The sequence below is a fragment of the Hetaerina americana genome, unplaced genomic scaffold, assembly GCF_022747635.1.
Source record: "Hetaerina americana unplaced genomic scaffold, ioHetAmer1.1.p SCAF_50, whole genome shotgun sequence".
Classification (NCBI taxonomy): domain Eukaryota; kingdom Metazoa; phylum Arthropoda; class Insecta; order Odonata; family Calopterygidae; genus Hetaerina; species Hetaerina americana.
The window spans coordinates 3667164-3685148 of record NW_027287096.1 but is presented as its reverse complement, the minus strand read 5'-3'; the positions used below and the strand labels follow the sequence as shown (position 1 = coordinate 3685148).

The following is a 17985-nucleotide window of genomic DNA, read 5'->3' as shown; positions in this document are numbered from 1 at the left end:
CCGGTACACATCGTCGCACTCAAACAAAAGACTTGCCGATGTCAATAGAGTTCATCAGCTAACAGTGATTATCACAATTCTAACCGAGGAAACGCGGCTACACTCAGAACATCCCAGAAAATACAGTGTAATGTAACTTATTATTAATTTTAACTTGTTGATAAATAATATGCTTACCCAATAATAAGCTTCCCCATTAATTTCGGAACAGACCCAGTTGCTGGATCGCACATTAAGAAATCGACACGATTTATAAATAAGAAATTTGATTTTTTACATAGGAATTATAATTATTATGACGACGAGAAGCGCTAGGAACATGTTTCTTAAGAAAAATTAAGAAGGCAGTGGAACGCAACACTCGATCTCTGGCTATGCGCACATCACAATTAAGAACGCGCCATAAAAATATTCACCAATTCAGTCTTATGAGCGTATAGGCCGCAGCCGATCATTATTTCATCATTAATGTCTCCACAGCCGCCTAGAAAAAAATCCTACTGCGAAGTAAAGGGAATTTCGGGACATGCCATCTCCTGAAAACTCCTAACTTACGAGACATACGATACAAACTTATACCGTTGCACTAGATGGTTCGATTGGGGGGAGGGAGCGAGGAGAGGACATGACGAAGACCTTAAGGAAACTCTTCATCTCTTCATGAGGGAGGGCCGCGGCGAGATACGAACGAGGAGTCGTCCCCTGAGGCGGAACAATATCTGACGAGAGACGAAGTTATCCGGTCCTCAGTCCGTGGACAGGGGGAGATGAGGAGGCTTTCGCGGCCGTTTCCCGCCGCCGGAGAGGGGTTCTCCAAGGCGCCCCGCTCCCGTCACGGCCCCGTCTCCTCGGCCTTTTCGCCAGTCATGGGGGCCGACGACATCTTCTTGTGCACCACCCACATGTGAGCCGCCAGGTTGAAGTTGTGGGTGAACCGCCGGTTGCAGATGGGGCACCTGAAGCGCGGCTGAACCCCGCACTCGTACCTGCGATGCCTGACCAACGTACTGCGACAGGAGTAACCTCGACCACAGTCCGTGCAAACTGCTAAAACTGACGTGTCCGAGGGGACCAGGGAGGAGTTGCGATGCTGCTGTTGCAGGACTGTCGTCGCCGCCGGCCACGAGGGGGGTATTTGCGAGCCGGGGGGCAGGCGGGACGGCGGTGCGTTGGTGGCGGGATGTTGGTGGTGGTGCTGGTGGTGTTGGTGGGACGGGAGGGGACTGCGGGAGGCGCCGGACGTGGAGGAGGGAGGGGCGTGGTGGTGCGGTTGCGGGGGCGACATGCCCATTGGGAACGGGCGTAGGTACAGCGCGGTCCTCGCGTCCGGCTCAGCTTCCGAGGCCAGCATCCCACCGCCGGCGACGTCCAACTGAGGCAGCGTGAGGACTGCAAGAGAGCGGCGTAATGTGAGGCAAAAGGCGCTCTCTCTTGAGTCTCAAAAATTTGAAAATAAACTGGTCCTAATTCTTAACAAGGCTCATCAGAAGGAAATAAAAAAAAAGAAAAAATTCAGACTAACCTCTATAATGTAGCTCAGGCAACGTAAATGTGAAAAGAACAAATTATACCAATGCTTACCCAGAGTAAACACTACCCAGCGTGCCAAACAGGTTATTATTTCACGGATTTTTGTTGAAATGGGTGGTTGGGAGGGGTTGTTCGGGGGGGGGGGGGGTTAAAACAGAACGTGTTCATTCACGGGTATGGATGCAGTCGAAATCTGGATCAAGGCATAAATGTGTCTCATTTTAGCGATGTTCAAAAGTACCTGAAGCAATAGGCTTTAATGCAGGGTTAAGAGAAAACTATTCGAGTACAGAAACTGAAAGCAAAGGATTGAAGGCCCTGAATTGCAAATTCTAACATATCTACAAGTAAACTAGTCTCAGAGCGAAGCCACAATGTTATTACTGTGTGTGTGATCAAAAGAAAAAGTTCAACAAGAAAGGAAGATTTTTCTTGCACATCTAATATGCACAAAACTGTTTAACACCTTCTTAACAAGGAGAGATAATATACTATGAAGCCACTATGTTAAAAAAACTAAACGCCTTTCAACAAAATTCATAAGAGAGTGAGATAAACTGATCACTGAAATTGAATTCGTGACGGCCGGACTTAACGATTGAGACCCTTCTTGATGAGTTAGACTGCGAGAATCGATAAGACTATCTTGACATAGAAGTTGAAAGATAAAAGTAATTTCGAAATTATTACACAACAACGAAGCAAATACGGAAACGCACGGATAATGCTATAAGACTGAGGACAATTATATTTCTCCTGCGGTAGTGTAAATGAAAATAAAAATAATTCGTTCGATAAGATTACCTGGAATCATTAAAGCTAACGAAAGGGATAGTAAAAAAGTAAATGTTCGGCGAAAGCAAAAAACAAAACTGCAATACGAGTAATTTTCAACGCACGATTGACGCAGTGAAGAAGAGTTGGACAAGCGGACGCAGCTTCTTTATAAACTCACAAGTGTCGCCCAAAAGAAAAAGGTACGGAGACAGAGCCACGCGCCAACAGAAACCAAAGATCACAATGCACGTGAACAAACACAGCACGGGCTAGGTCACGAGCGAGGAAAACGTGGCCACTTGGGACAAAAGACATTACGAGTCATTCACTCTAATGAAGATTTACAACACGGAGGGCCCATTCTTTTTGCACGTTTGAAATTCTCCCCATGTTTAAAAGATCTCTCTGTATGTGATGTCAATTAAAGCCCACCTTTCCATTCCCAGAAGCAGAGCGAGGGGGAATAACAATGTCCTAGGGCAATGCCCAACGCAACCAATAACAAAGAAAACAATTTAATTCGATGGGATATAAAAAAAATACTAACTCCCATATAAGCCGATAAAAATAAAATCTTCGGGTAATTTCATTCCTGCAAGAAAACTAGAATGCTCAGTCCAAAAGAAAAATTGATAGAAAAATTCACCCGCTGAAAAATTACACGGAAAATATTTCATCTCTGTCCCACAAAAGAAAGCAATTAATGCTAAATACGAATATTTTACAATTCATGGCGCCCAAGATGGGATATCCATATTTAGCGCATTATTATCTGAAGAAATTGAGTCATAAATGCTCGGCATAACTCTCAATACTTATGGCAATGCTTGAAAGGGCTTGCATCATTTGAACGTGCTATTTGTGTTCATTAATAAATTATTGACTTGAATGTCCTCTTCTTCAAATTTTTAACACTTCAAACGTTAATAAAAATGTGCTCATTTGGAGAAGCTCTTGTCATAGCAACTTACAGTACAAATCGAAATATCGTAAACATGAGAATTTAAGTTTGAATATTATTGGTGGAATACATTAGTTCCGCGTCATTGGTTGGAGGAATGAGATAAAATAGTAGACATTTTTTTTTGTAAAAATATGAACATTTCCAATCCTAATAACTATGCGACTGGCAATTAAATATGCACTTTCTTGGAAGCAAAAGCAAAGGCTACAGTCAAAAAAGCGCTTTCACACCATAATGCCATATTAAAAAAAGATTGCATACAAAGCCAAGTCCAGGGTAGAATTTCTGTTTAACCTGGGAACACGCAACCGACCAGGTCAAACTGGTTATTGCAATCTGTTACGAGGGTAGTCGACATTGGATAGGCAGCTGACCACGCCTAGCTGGTCTGATCAATTCGAAAAACATTATGAGTCGATTGTGGAGTACGTAGGGGTAGTAGGGTACCAGTGATTCTCATGTAGGTATCTTTTGTATAACTCTTGAAGGCACAGAATATTGTTAGGGCTATCGATAGCCTTAAATAAAAGTAAGTAGTTTTAATGGTATGCTTCGTGTACCCCACGGTTCTGCTCGGTGAATCTCGGGGGAGGGGGGGGGGTGTTGCTGGAACCTCAATGACGCAGCCAAGGAATGAAGCCAGGATGGAATTCTACTTCCGAGAAAACGTGGCCCGAGACATTTTCAGATACCACTTGGACGTTCGATGAACTACGTAAATGGAGGGTACGGAAGGAAACATTTGGGATTTGATTGGGTCACGAAAACTTAAATCTTAGGTGGACAGAGTTTCAACTCATACATAGCGGACAGTGGATGCTGATATATTAATTCACAATGGCTTTTTGAAACGTGGCCTAATATCCGAGGAAACGAATCTATCAAGCATTGATTCGAACTAAATTACCTTCTCCATCGTCTATTAGTGGGATATAAACAGGCAGTGGGTTTGGCAGGAGCTCTTTTTGAAGAGCAGAGAGATCGAATAAGCACCATTTAATAAAAACGTCGAGGGACGGAACCGTTTAAGCATGCCAATAAATCACCCCTCCTTTCCCGCCTGCCCCAAGAGGGCCTAGAACCGGCAAACGGATTTATTTCCGGGAGTAATACCTTTTAAGACACTAACAGCCCCGCAACGAAGATTTCGCTATAATTTTAATTATATATTTTATGTTTATGTATGCACATGTGTGTGTACGCATATACGTATGTATGTGTGTGTGTATATGTATATACATATATATATATATACACACACATACATACACACACATATACCTGTATATATATATATACACATATGTGTATATGAATGGATTACGGTAGTCCAGGGGTAGAGCGTTGGACTACTGACCGGAGGGCCCGGGTTCGATTCCTGGGCAAGGCACTCTTAGCACCTGCAGCTCCACTCAAGCCATGTGATCTTCCTGGGAAACCATAACCGGCACAGGGAAAGGAACTGGCCCGTAGGTGCAGAGAAGTGCGCGTAAGTGTAGCGAAGGACGGAAGAGGTAAAATGGACGGTGAGGAAATCAAATTAAAATATAGGGGACGAGAGAGCATTGTTGGGAGAAATCAAAATGAGGCAATAAAGATGAAAGCACAACATTTTGATAGGCAATGGAAGACTTGATAGACAGTAGGAAGCTAGGCAAGGGGTGTGGGGTAGGAATAGGATGAGAATATTGGATGGAATGAAGAGATATAGAATGTGCGCGGAATTAAATAACAGTTTATCGTCGCATGGGGTGGCAGGTTTTGTTTTGTTAAGCGCCGTAAGAAATTTAGTGGGTTTAGTAACGTCCATCCAAGGTTCCCATCCTGCAGCCTACTCAACTCTCCAAGCAACGGCTAGATGGTAAAGCATCCGTTTGCCCCCAGCGTCAAAATAAATGTAAAAGCGCGTTCAAGAGTTCAACGAGGGCGGGGGACGTGGGGGGGGGGGGGGAGAAGATCGGTGGAAAGGGGAACGGGCGTGTCTGTTGGTTTGCACGGATCACCTTAGCGCGAGAACCCAACGCCGACGCTGCGGACCGAAATGAAGCCCATCCACGAAGTCCCAGAATGGCCCCCGCCGTTGTATTCATGCAGACTCATAAGGGAATGGCACGGAAGATCAAGAAGGATGGGTGCTATTCCTCGTGGGGAAGGGGGGTTTCCTTCTCTCCTCCACCTCCTCCTAGGTGGATCGATACTACCCGGAAACTACGTAACGGAAAAAGAGGTGGAAGCTTCTACCCGAGACCTATTCGGAAAATGATGATCAATCGGCTATTCCGAGTGGTGCGTCCCACGGTGAACCCCGGCTCATTTCTCTCTCTCCCTCCCGCTGTCCCTTTTATCAAACCACATGATTTATTCCTCGGGCGAAGGGGAAGGCGTAAAGCGCCCGTGGAAACTTCCACCGGCGAAAAATAACATGGCGCCGCTTCATTCTTTCGGAGGACACCAAAACAGCCGGGGACAGAATTCTTAAAGGCGTAAATGGGTGTTTTGGCTCCTTTATATGACAAGGCATTTAACGCCGCACGCGCATTGCGCTATTGATACAGAGGTTTTCGAGCAATTTGCTTATCTCTCAACGAGCTACGCTCACACAATACGCCGAAATAAAAGAAAGGCACTACTGCCTGTATGAATGACGACAATCAAATTCGACTTTGCTACTTGCTCTGTGTGCCACTGTGGAGGATATAATTAGACAAAAGTACTCTCCCTCAAAAAAGCTACCAACGAATACAATAGGCATTATTTTTTTCACACAGCAAAAATTAACGAACGGGATATTTGCGTATTGGTCAATTGTACACACAGTGTATGAAGTCAAGGAAAATAAGCGAAAACCTCAACAAAAATTGGTGCGAATTTTACAGAGAAATGATTTCCACCTACCTACTTGTTCAATTTAATCCAAGAGATTTTTATAGTGGTATTCCTGGTATGGAAGGACCACTTTCGAGACTCCATAAGTACTAATTTGCAAGGTAGCACTGGAACTTAAACACACTAATCTTGGCATTAATAAAAAATCTGATTTTACGGTGTTATTTTATGAAATATGTATTCATTTCATCAACTTGTAGCGAGGCTAGTCACGCCTCTGAATTTTACTCCCTCCACTGCCCAAGCATTTTGAGAGGGGGTCACTGAAAGAAGAAGCCACCCACAAAGCATAAAGTTCGTTCCTTAGAGCAGCTTAAGTCTCAAGGGAACTATACGTGACCCCACATTGACCAAATCATCTAACAAGAAAAAATTTGAGCAATCACAGCCAATGAGATTCCATTGAACTAAGCAATGAAAATAATGGCTACGGATATAATCGAATAAAATGATCCAACAATATCGAAAATCGCCTTTAAAATGCAGTGGCGTTCAATGTTATATAATTATTTCATCCCACCTTAATAAGAGAAGTATTCGAGGATGGTATGCGATTTTTCCATCAATGGTTTAAAATGACGTTCACGTAGTTTTCTAGAACATACTCTTAAGAAGAAATTATTCCAATTATCGATTCAATTTAATTTTGAATAGCAACCGAATTCCAACTATATGCGAAAAATTACTCAAAATGAGATGAGGTTTTACAAGAAATTCTGAACTGAATTAACTAATTCAAATACTTAAGAACAATTAAACTGAAAGATAATATGACGAACTAAGCCTTTACTTAAAAAAAAACCTACCAAAATAATCATACGTACAAATTTAGCGAGTTAAAATCGGCCTAACCGCCTAAGAAAACAATATTGACAGCATCAGACCGAAACATTTTATAAATAAAACGAAAACTCAAGTACCTTATCTTAGGTGAGAAGGCGACCACGGAGGCTACACACAGGGTCGTTGAAATGAGAATTTTTTGTCAAATACTTGAAGAAAATCGTCACTAACTTGTTCTAATAAAGTTATGCAGATTTAAAATCTCAAAAAATACATTTCCCAGCAACGCATGATATCACAGACAAGAAAGGAAATACAGTAGAAATTTAAGTCAACAGTTGTATTTGAATAATTTCACATTTTTCTAAACAAAATAGCAACAACTTTCGAACATTTTTGATTAGAGTTAGGGAAAGAACAAGGTGATTGAACGAGTGAAGAGTATAAAATAATACATACATTCAAAAATAAGCGACAACAATATTTATAGTACATACCCATGCATGCATATTATTTTGAAAATTAAGGAATAGTTTCACACTAGGAGAAAGACTTCACTTCCAGAAGATATTTTGAATTTAGCACAGCATTGAATCCTTCAGTCGTGTCACCGTTTTGGGCGGAGTTGGCAATGGTCTAAAATAGTTTTCTTCTTAGTTTTTTATTCACCAACGAAGTGCAGTCACGAATATCTTTTTAAATCGAGGCACAGACAAACGTTTAAATTTTGATTTGATAAAAACACTAAAAAAGCAGAGGTGCACAGTCGAAGGAAAACAGGAATCATTGCTTCTCAGTGGTGACCGCAATGAGAAATAACGCAGGAGGAACCATTGCACACTGGTGTAGGAGAAGAGGCAACGCTCCCAAGTCCGAAGCGAATACCAATAAACATGCGATTGGCATTTTTTAAAAACCTCAAACATCCAAATTGGTAATGAACAGCTTTGAGATGGTTGATTCCTCGCTGATAAAGGTTTTTTTTCTCTCTCGCGAGAATTGCTCCACTAAATCTTCACGCTAATAATTTTGGGCCGATTTGCTCCGGGATAGAAATTACGTCCACAAGGACAGTGTGTGTAGATCTCTAAAAAGAAACAGTGGTTAATAGGTTCTCCTAAATCCCCCCGAAATCATATCATAATTCCAAGTTTCCAAATGGTAATTCCGAAAGGGTAAAAAATGAAAACCGATAGGGGACAAAAGCATCACTTGCACGATTGACGTCGTCTTTCAAAACAAGGCGAATCAATATGACGGAAGCCTTCCAAAGAGCTCAATGGAAACGAAACACGATTCGGAAAAAAAGCACGCGGAATGACCAGATGAGAGGGGAGGGGAAGTGTGCGGGATCGGGGCAGGGAGAAAATAAAACGTATGGGAACCAAATGGATGAGGGAGAGAGAGAGAGAGCGAGAAAGAAAAGGTTTAAAAACAATCGGGCGATTTGACCACAATCCCGAAACGAAAATAAAGTTCAAAGGCACTGTGGAAACAAGCCCCAGAGAAGTGTGTTAATGAGGAAAACGATTTTCCACGATTTTTTTCCTTTCTCTCTCCTCTCTCTCTCACACCCAGACGTTCCACACCATTCAACTCCCTTTTTTTTAACTTCCTCTCGTAAACCATCCCACACTTCTCCTCTACCACCAGACGATCGAAGAGAATAAAAATCCGGCACCTTTCCCGGGATGGGTGAGTTGGGGGGGGGGGGGGAGCTGTCGGTTTTTCGCCACCGAAGAGTGTAACTGAAAATGAGAAGAGGAAGTAGTAAGAGAAGAGGGAGGGATGAAAAGGGGGAGACAGGCGGACGGAAAAGGGAGCAAGCAAGGGTTCCGCCTTACCCTGGGCGTAAACCTTTCCCTTCCCGCCCTCACCTTTAAAAGCGCCCTGAGAGAGAGAGATAGAGTCGGGAGAGTGTGACGGAGGAAGGGAGACAAACACCGGGAGGAGTGCGTTTCATCTCCGCCTCCACTTCCTTCTCGTCCCCCCTCTTAACCCCCAACGCCTTCTCCCATCCCTTCGCCCCTTTTACATCCGCACACACAGACACCCACAAAACCCCTTAACCTCCCCCAACTCTCCCCACATTCTCCCCTCCCCCCCCCCCCCCCGCACACAAAAACTCCTGTCTACGCGTCGAGAATCTCCTCTCAAGTATCATTATTGTTGCTATCAAAGGGCCGTCTTCACCTGAAGATGGCCCGGGGTGTGGGACTCGCGCGGAAGGGGGGGAGGTGGAGAAGGGTTCGAGTAAGACGGGGAGGCTGGGCGGACGGGAGAGGGGAAGGGACCATGGAGAAGGGGGTGGCTGAGAGACGGGAGGCTTAAAGGGAGGGAGCCAAGGGCGGAAGGAAGGGAAGGGAGAAGTACGCCGATAAAGGGGAGGGACGAGTGGGGTGAAGAAAGCATCACGCGCCGCCGAAAGGCATTTCGAGGGAAAAGGGAGCGGAGTGGGCCACTTCGGGAAGGAAGGTGGCGAGGAAGATAGGGATGGAACGGAGGAGAGAGGACTTGTGGGGGAGAGACAGAGAGAGAGATAAAAGAGAGGACGTGGAAACACTCGAAAAAAAGTCTTGCGGGTGGAGGGCAGCGGCGGAGGAAAGGGGGAGGTGCAGAGAGAGAGAGAGAGAGAAGAGGGCGCGACAGACAGGCGAAGCGGCTTAATCGTGGAGAGATTGCGGCTACACGGTTCCCGACCATGAAAGGGGGAAGAAGAGGGAAAGAGATGAGACAAAAGAGGGCGAAGGATGTGCAGGAAGGAGAGGGGTAATGGGGTATAGGAAAGGGGGAAGTAAGCAAATTGAGGAGTAAATACAGAGAATAGCAGTAATGACGGTTTAGCGAAATGAACAGTTCCTACTAGGAAGTATAGAGGCCATTCGGAGTTTACGGATAATAATATTCTGAAACATATAGAACGCAGGAAAATCAAGAAACTACCTCCTGGGCCGCAAGGGATGGATTGTACCCGACGAGGACGGTAAAAGCGAATTAGAACGAATTTATTAGGTGCCTGAATAAGTACCTGAATTTTAAAAATGTATCACGCAAGACGAGAACTATGAAACCCAAAACAGAGGAGAGGGATGGATTGTCTTAAGGAAAGTGGATATCGTCCTGACTAAAGAGAGAACCCATATTTTTCAGTACTAGGACACAGGATTTTCGGTGAACTTATTCCGTGCCTTCTCCGAGAACAAGTAGGCGGCGAAGGTGGGCGGGAGAAGTAGCAAACGCTAGCAGGAACGCATGGTGGCCAAAGGGATCCGAGAAAAAACAGGGTTCTTCAATTTTTGAAGCCTCATACGTCTCCCGTCCCCGTACACACGTCCGTCCGACCGCCTGTCTCACACGTGGAGAAACGGCTGAACTTAAGTGAAGACGGAAGATGCTGAACATAATGGAAAGTGAAAAAGACGCAGAAAGGGATCGTGGGAAAGAACGGGGGAGGAGAATCAACTGCGGAGGCAAACAAGGACGGAAACACCCCATATACACACTTCCAGAGGAAGTCCCACGAGGGTGTATGGTGAGGGATTTTTTTTTTTTAAGGGTCAGGATGCCTTCAAGAGGAAATGGGAGGCGAAGAAAACAAGGGTATAGATAGGCGCAAATACGTGCATTCGGAAGGTAAATGGTAACATCGTAACTTAAGGGGTGAAACAGAGGAAATATGGGCTGCGAAATATTCCAATTTCCCGCGAACAACTTCATACCAGATTCTCCAAACACCACAAACTGAAATGCAACTCGATTGTACGCTTTCCCAAATCTGGTGCCATTCTTCCCCATTTCCGGGACCTTTCCATAGCAATTGAGTGTGAGAGAATGAATGAGGGAAGGACGGCAAGTAGAACGTGTGAGCCATTAACAAATCACCTAGAAACAAACGCTGGTGAGAAAAACAATCTAGAAGATTTGTAATGAAAATGATATCAATTAGTGTTCCCTCAAGGCAGCAAGAATAAAATTTCCGATTCGCACAACAGCGTTTCTGCAATTTAAGATACATGAAAACCCCTGACTTTTTCCGGTTATCCTGGCCAAATTTATAAATATCTACATATAATTTTAGTGAATGGCAACACGTGTTCTCTTAAGAAGGAAGCCCTTAACAATGAGTACCTTACCCTTAACAATGAGTACTTTACATGTGCAGCCACATTGTTGAAATTGAGCAGCTTTTGTAAGCATACTGCCTTTAAAGTATTACTTTTATACCAGGGCAAATATTCCGCCAACTTCAATGCTTAAACAGTGTACAATTTATCTGGGTAGTGCACAAATTTAAAGTTTTTAAAGGAACTTACCAGGGCACGATCTGCACAATTATTGTTTGAGATGGTCCAAACGCCATCATTGCAGGCGGATTGTTTAATGATACCGAAAGATAAATCAATCGGAGACAAAAAAATCGAATTAAGGGACATATGATCTCTCATGTAAACACACGCAATTCAAAGCAACTTATTTTTCCCAATGACCACCAATACACGGAAAGAGAGCGCCCTTATGATGCATTTCACATAGGATTTTGACCTGCGTTCTACCCAAAAACCCCCGATGTTTAAAGGTAAACGGAGAAAAAGATCCCGGAGAGGATAGACTGGGATGGAGACTTGATAGAGTGAGGGAAAAGGGACAGATGAAGGCGGGCCCTCGGAGTGGGCGAACGAACGTGGAGAGACTAGTGTGGGGTCCACAGAAAGAGGCTCTGAGGGGAGAGACGGAGAAGAGGAGAGAGAAGGTGAGGAGAGATGCAGGAAGGAGGGAGCGAGAGAGAGAGGTGTCTGGTTGGTTTTTGAAGGGAGAGGCAAGGTGGGAGAAAGGGAGGGTTAGGGAGAAGGAACCCTTCCATTCTTCTGGGCGCCAACGGGCAGGGTGAGAGGGAGAGGAGTGCAGGGAGAGGGGGAGTGAGCGAGTGAGTGAGGAGGAAGTAAGCCTCACACCACCCTTCCCCCTCTGCCCACCCTCTCTCCCACCCACCCAGCCAGTCAGCCACCAGCCCAAGACTCACCCCGATAGACCTCGAAAAGCCGTGGGGTAGGTCTTTACCGCATCCCCCTTCCCGACGCCCCTCCCACCCTCTCAAGGGAGGCATACGAGTGTTCGCTCGGCGGAGCCAAGGAACACGTTGAAGAGCAGAGGGGAGATGGGGAAAGAGGGTTAGGGAGTAAAAGAGGGGGAGCGGAGGACTGAGCTTTGGTGGAGGAGGAGGGATGGATATCGTGGTTCGGCCTAAAGTCGGGTCGTGGGATAGAGGGGGGTGGGAACCCGATATAAAAAGAAGAGACGATGATAATCGAAAAAAATCGAGCAGAAAATCCATGCTCCTCACGCGACAACAATTGGACAGTCAACAAACAAACATGGGTCACTGGGACGTAGAGAAGTCTCAGGAATGCTACCCCAACCTTCAACCCCTCACCCTTTCGTTTCCATTTTCACTTTCTCAGGAAAACACCTAGCATTTTGCAAAGGGAAAATACGGGCAACGGATGAAAATATATGTTCACACAATTTTTAAAACATTTAAAACATCCTCCTAAATATCATTCCGGAGAGTTGCCTCCCTCGAGACGTAGCAATATTCCTGTTTCTTTACCGCACACTTTTCTCCTCCTTCGCCAATCAACTCGCTTTTAAAAATCCTCTGGAATACGAAACAATGACGACGGCCCATACTGTTCCGTTTTCGTTCTCCTCATCCCCCCCCCCCTCAATCCTACCTAGAGTCATGACTAAAAATCGCGCATCATTGCGCGCGCACGCTTGAAATGGGGCGTTCTTGTCCCCCAACCAAAAATTTACCGATATACCGGTACACACACACACGCACGCGAAAGATTGATTTATTTATTTATTTCCTTCCTTTTCTCTCAGACAACGGTGGATTATTACGTGGAGGTTGGCCGGTCACGAACTCGGCGGGCGGCTTGTCTCAACAGGTCTTGCGATCCTTCGCGGGGCGGATCTTCCGCGATACCTGGCGCACGTTATGTCCGGCCGATTCCCGAGCGCACCTGAACCCGGGAGTCCCTCCTTCGGGATTGTTCAAAAGTGACGCGTCCACGACGGCCCACACCCCGCCAACCTTCACACGCCGCTCCTTGCCACGTGGTTCTTCTCGAAGTGGGCCATCATCTTGTAGTAGTACGCGAATCGCTTGCTGCACAGCTGACACTGGAACATCGGTACGATGCCACACTCGTACCTCAGGTGCCGGATCAAAGACTTTTGGCACGAGTACTTCCGATGGCACTTGTGGCACGACGGGGGATGGTCCACGGTGGAAGGTGGCGGGGGAGGCTGCGGCGGCACCATCCGAGAGCACCCGGTGCCCAGGTACGGCGCCAGGGTCGCCGTGGTCTGCAGGGGGTCGACGACGCACTCCCCTCCCGGGGCGGGGGGCTCGCGGACCGACGCCGCCGGGTGTCGGGGGTTGCGATGAGCGATCGCTTGACGGGCTTCCAGTGTCGGGATTGGGTTAGACGAAGGCAGCGATTGGAGGGCGTCCTGGACCGCGGGGAACAGGGCGGCGGCGTCCAGCATGTTGGCCGGCGGCGACAGGAAGATCGCTGAAAAAGACCGGGGGAGGGGGGAAAGGTCAAAGGACCCGGAGAGAGAGAAAGACACGGCGGTCGCGCCGACTCGAGTCAACCAAAAAATGGCGAAGATGCGGGGGAGAAGGGGAGGGTTTGGTGACGTGATTTTGCCAAAGGCCGAGATGTGTTTTCTTTTTAAATCATTCTACAAGCAGAGAAAGGTATTCGGACTTTTGCCATTAATAACCAGTCATAAGTCTTGAGAATCAGGAACAGAGCATCAGTTAACTAGCGATTGTTTCGGTATCGCATCGGGCGATTTTGGGCCCGTGAGGAAATTGTTTAAGGAAATATTATTTTAAAAATGTTTAATGGACAGGAAAATGCGCATTCATGGATGAAGGAAAGAGAATATTGTGCCAATCATTTTTTTCCATACGTTTTCATTTTTAACTGATGAAAAATACCATACATATTCCCTGAGGACCTCTAAAAAAATTTCATCCAGTCTCGTTTACACGACATGAGCCCTCGAAATATTCAGAGCTATAACGATTTTTGTTATCTACTGTGCTAATGACGAGATAAATTATTCATGGATTCCCATTTATGTATATTCTATGCATTGATCAGAAAATATGCACCATGGTCTAACCGGATAAAACAAAGGCATTTCATTTTGAAGAAACTTTGCCAAAAACAAAAGAAAACACTTAGTCCACAAGATAATTATCTAAAAATTACAAAAAACCGAGGTTAAAAATAGTAACCATAATTAAATCAATTTTTATCAAAATATGAGAAAATATCAGATAATAGCAGAGGACCACCGCAGCACGACAACCTTCCCAAAATAATGTCACTACGGTCGAAATGCAAACTAAAGGAAAGACGAGAGCAATTTTTTATTTAAACGCAAAGAAAAGGGAGTACTATGAGAAATACGAAATTAAGTAGGTGATTTTAGTTAATCCATGAATAGAGGGAAATCATAAGGATTAATTTTCGCGAAGAGAAAAAAGAAAAAATTAAAGTACATCCTCTCTTCTTTGAGGGATAACTTTCAATTTAGAATTGCGGCGAAACATGTGACGAATGAATCACATTCAAAATGGTATAATGACAGTGACCCTTGTGCAGATCATATTTCAATATGAAATGAAGGCAAGTCCCCTCGATAAAACGGGAGGAAAGATTAAGAGGGGAAGACATGGATATGACGCATCAGATACAATGCGTCACCGAATTATAAGTGAAGGTGAAGCACACAGGAAAAGAATTATTGCTTAAAATATCGCTCACCAATCTTCTCTTGTAGTTCTAAATAGTTTAGCGTTTGCGTTATTACAACGTAAATGGGAGACATCATGACACTATACACACACACAAACATACACACATTCTGCGGAGATAAAATAAAATGTGCCCCAAATAAGGGAAATTGTTGAAGCGGGATGGAGAAACATCACAACTGGAAAACAGATGTGGGCTGAGGAGGTGAAAAAAATGCAATGCAGAGCTCAAAGTTTTGTGACGGAAATCTGCAGCAAGGCATAAAATGAAGAGGCCCTGATCGTGGAGAGAACCCAGGATTAATTCATTTCTCATAGTATGACCTCATGGGCCAAGTCTTTTTAACGTCCGATGCCCTGTACCAAAAACCTCTTGACGGGCGACTAGGAAAACCGACTTTATACGAAGCCGCGCCGTCAACTTAAGGTACGCCAAAACGAAAGCCACCGCACAAGGGTGGCCTCAAAATTTTGTAGTTCGCGAGATGGACAACGGTGCATTACATAACGCCACTTAAAGAGAGAATGAAATGTTTGGAGAGGAAGACAGGGGGACAGCTACTTCGACATGAAGCCGAGGAAAAGAACCAGGTGATGAAGTTAGAGAAGCGCAAAATATGACGCAACCACGAACAGGGAGCCGTGCGATATTTACTAATATCGTCCATCAATATAACATAAATATCGAGGTGGCGAAAATACATATACACGGCGATAACATTCGCGGATATTGAGCAACACCGTCGATCTCGCCTTAAATCTCGATATCGACTCCATGTTGATAATACTCTCCATACCGAAAATAATAATCGATCCACGATGTATCGGTGCCTTAATATTTAAAATATCGACATGTTTTAGATAGATGGCCATACTGCAAATCCCTGTCCGTGAGCAGGTAGTGGACGATGGGGGCAGGGAGGAGAAAGGTGGTTATCAGAGGTGGTGCGGAGGACGAGTTTGAAAGGGGAGCAAAGAGGCTGAGCGACTGGCAGAGGTAATATTCATAGAGAAACGCCTGCATCCTTAAACTCGGGGCGGGAGTTATTCGATGGACGGAGGAAAGGGTAAACCCATCCACCAGCTATGGAATAACCTTTCCCATATTCATGGAGAATCATTAGGGGCAGAAAGCAGGGGGCGGATAAAGTGAGGGAGGGATGGGGGAACTAAGGCTGGCTGGCTGGCTCTCTCACCCTCCCGCCGTTCTGGGCCGAAGGGGTCGATATTTCGCGGAAATGGGGGAGGCGGAGGAGGAGAGACGGACGGAGGGTGAAAGAGGGAGAAAGGGAGGGAGAGAGGGGAGAAAGAGAGGGAGGGAGCCCCAAAGAAGAGTTGAATAACCCCGCTTACCCCAGCCTTACAACTGGGAGACTGTATTATGCCGGCGAAACGAAGTTCTCAAAACGAGAAACCAAATACGAGATTAGGGTCCTCTTTACGCGAGGCGAGGTGGAGTCGTTGAACTTGCCATGATTAAAAAAACTAGAATTGGCGAAAATATTACGAAAAATGAGACCCTTCCGGTAGTATTAATTATTGGGGAGGGACCAATATGCACAGGGTACGCCTGGTGAAAGGATAAGGATAAGGACACCCGTGATTTAAGGAAAGGTCTTATGGGGGACGGAGAAGGGACGTAACAGATGAACCAACCAAAATGATGGTATATAACATGGATAGTACGCCCATTTATCTTGAAAGTGAAGTGATTGAGTTATGCAGGGTCATTATTCTTGCACTGTTTAACGTTGGTGCGAATTATAGATGAAGCATCACTTTGTAAATGTAATCATGAAGCATCTGGAAAATTTCAAGCATTTCAGGGAAGATCACAGACGGGTGAAAGAGACTAAACTAGTTTTTTTAAAAATTAATGAAATAGAGTAGCCGGACAGATTTGCTACCAGGCACAACCATGTTTCAGGCACGAACACCGTTTATATTTACAGCTTTCAAAATGGTGTTCCGGATCACTTCCTGGAGGTTTCACGGGCTACATTGTTATACAGAATATTTCAGCTATCCCAATGTCCACTTACGTTTCCGAAATAAGTTTCGATTAAATATTCCTCATTTCCATTGCACAAATGATACTATTTGGAGAACTTGAAGACATTTTTTTCCATCATTAGTAAACAGTTATTTCTAATTAATGGCTATATGTAGCGTGTTGCCACGCTATTATCTAAAAATGCTGACGATTAATGTTACTTGTAATAACCATTAGTAAACCTCGATAAAAAAGCAAACATTAATACACAACTTTTACCTATTTCGGTTGGTGAATATGGGGTCCATGTCAATTATTTTTTCACCTAATGCACTTGAGAATAGGATGGGGGTATCAATTAATAGGCAAATATAAATTTGTATTAACTAATGATAACAAATGTGTAATAGGCACGGAATGTGACATTATTTTTCACTCGACATTTCCATATTTCAAGGTACTATTTACTGTATTAGACCTAAGAAATAGCGAACAATTACGATGATTATTTCAAAGTGTTATAAAATATTGTTTGGTCACGAATGACGCCAAATACCAATGCATTGTCATAAATTCATTTCAATAAAAAAACTTTTTCCGGATCATTTTTATGACTTCGTATAGTATGTTATGCTTGCGTTTTTAAATTTTGTTATATAGTTATATCCAAAAACTTTGTAATTTACTTATGATACCTTCCACGCACACATTTATGCACCCGAATATTAAAACATTTTTCCGGTCGTTAGCATTCAGGTTCTGGATATTTTTCCTTTCTGGATTTTTTAATAAAATCACAGCACTCAAGCAGAGGGTCGTACTCTTCAAGCTCGATACTGCGTATGGAATTCACATATTAGGGTTGAGGGGGCCGGGGGCAATTCCTTTCCCTACGCCTCCCGTGTGAATTCCCAAGACCATTTGGTACCCGAAAAATCGAGAAGCTTGGGTGAAACTGCGAGTATACAGAGGCGTCACTTAGAATCGAGCCAGGGCCCTATTATCAGTAGCGCAGAGCCTTTCCCACTCGACTACTACAATCCGGGTTTTATAATATTTTCAATAAAATAACGCGTAAACAGAGACGAAATACAGCCACAGATGAGATCCAGATATGAACTATTTGCCCGACTCCCCAAGTGAGAATTACTGCGAGTAACATGCTACAGGAAAAGAGGGATGGAAGAATGATTCGAGACAAATAATGGGGAA

The 17985-nt window shown here is 44.4% G+C and overlaps 1 protein-coding gene across 1 annotated transcript in view; it reads right to left on the bottom strand.

Moving 5' to 3' along the window:
* Positions 1–766: 766 nt before the first annotated feature.
* lola (longitudinals lacking) overlaps positions 767–17985 on the bottom strand; it is a 104239-nt gene continuing 87020 nt past the window's right edge. The window contains exon 5 of the mRNA XM_071593091.1: positions 767–1389. Within this exon, the coding sequence (XP_071449192.1) occupies positions 833–1389 (557 nt within the window). The 3' untranslated portion in view covers positions 767–832. The remainder of the gene's footprint in view (positions 1390–17985) is intronic.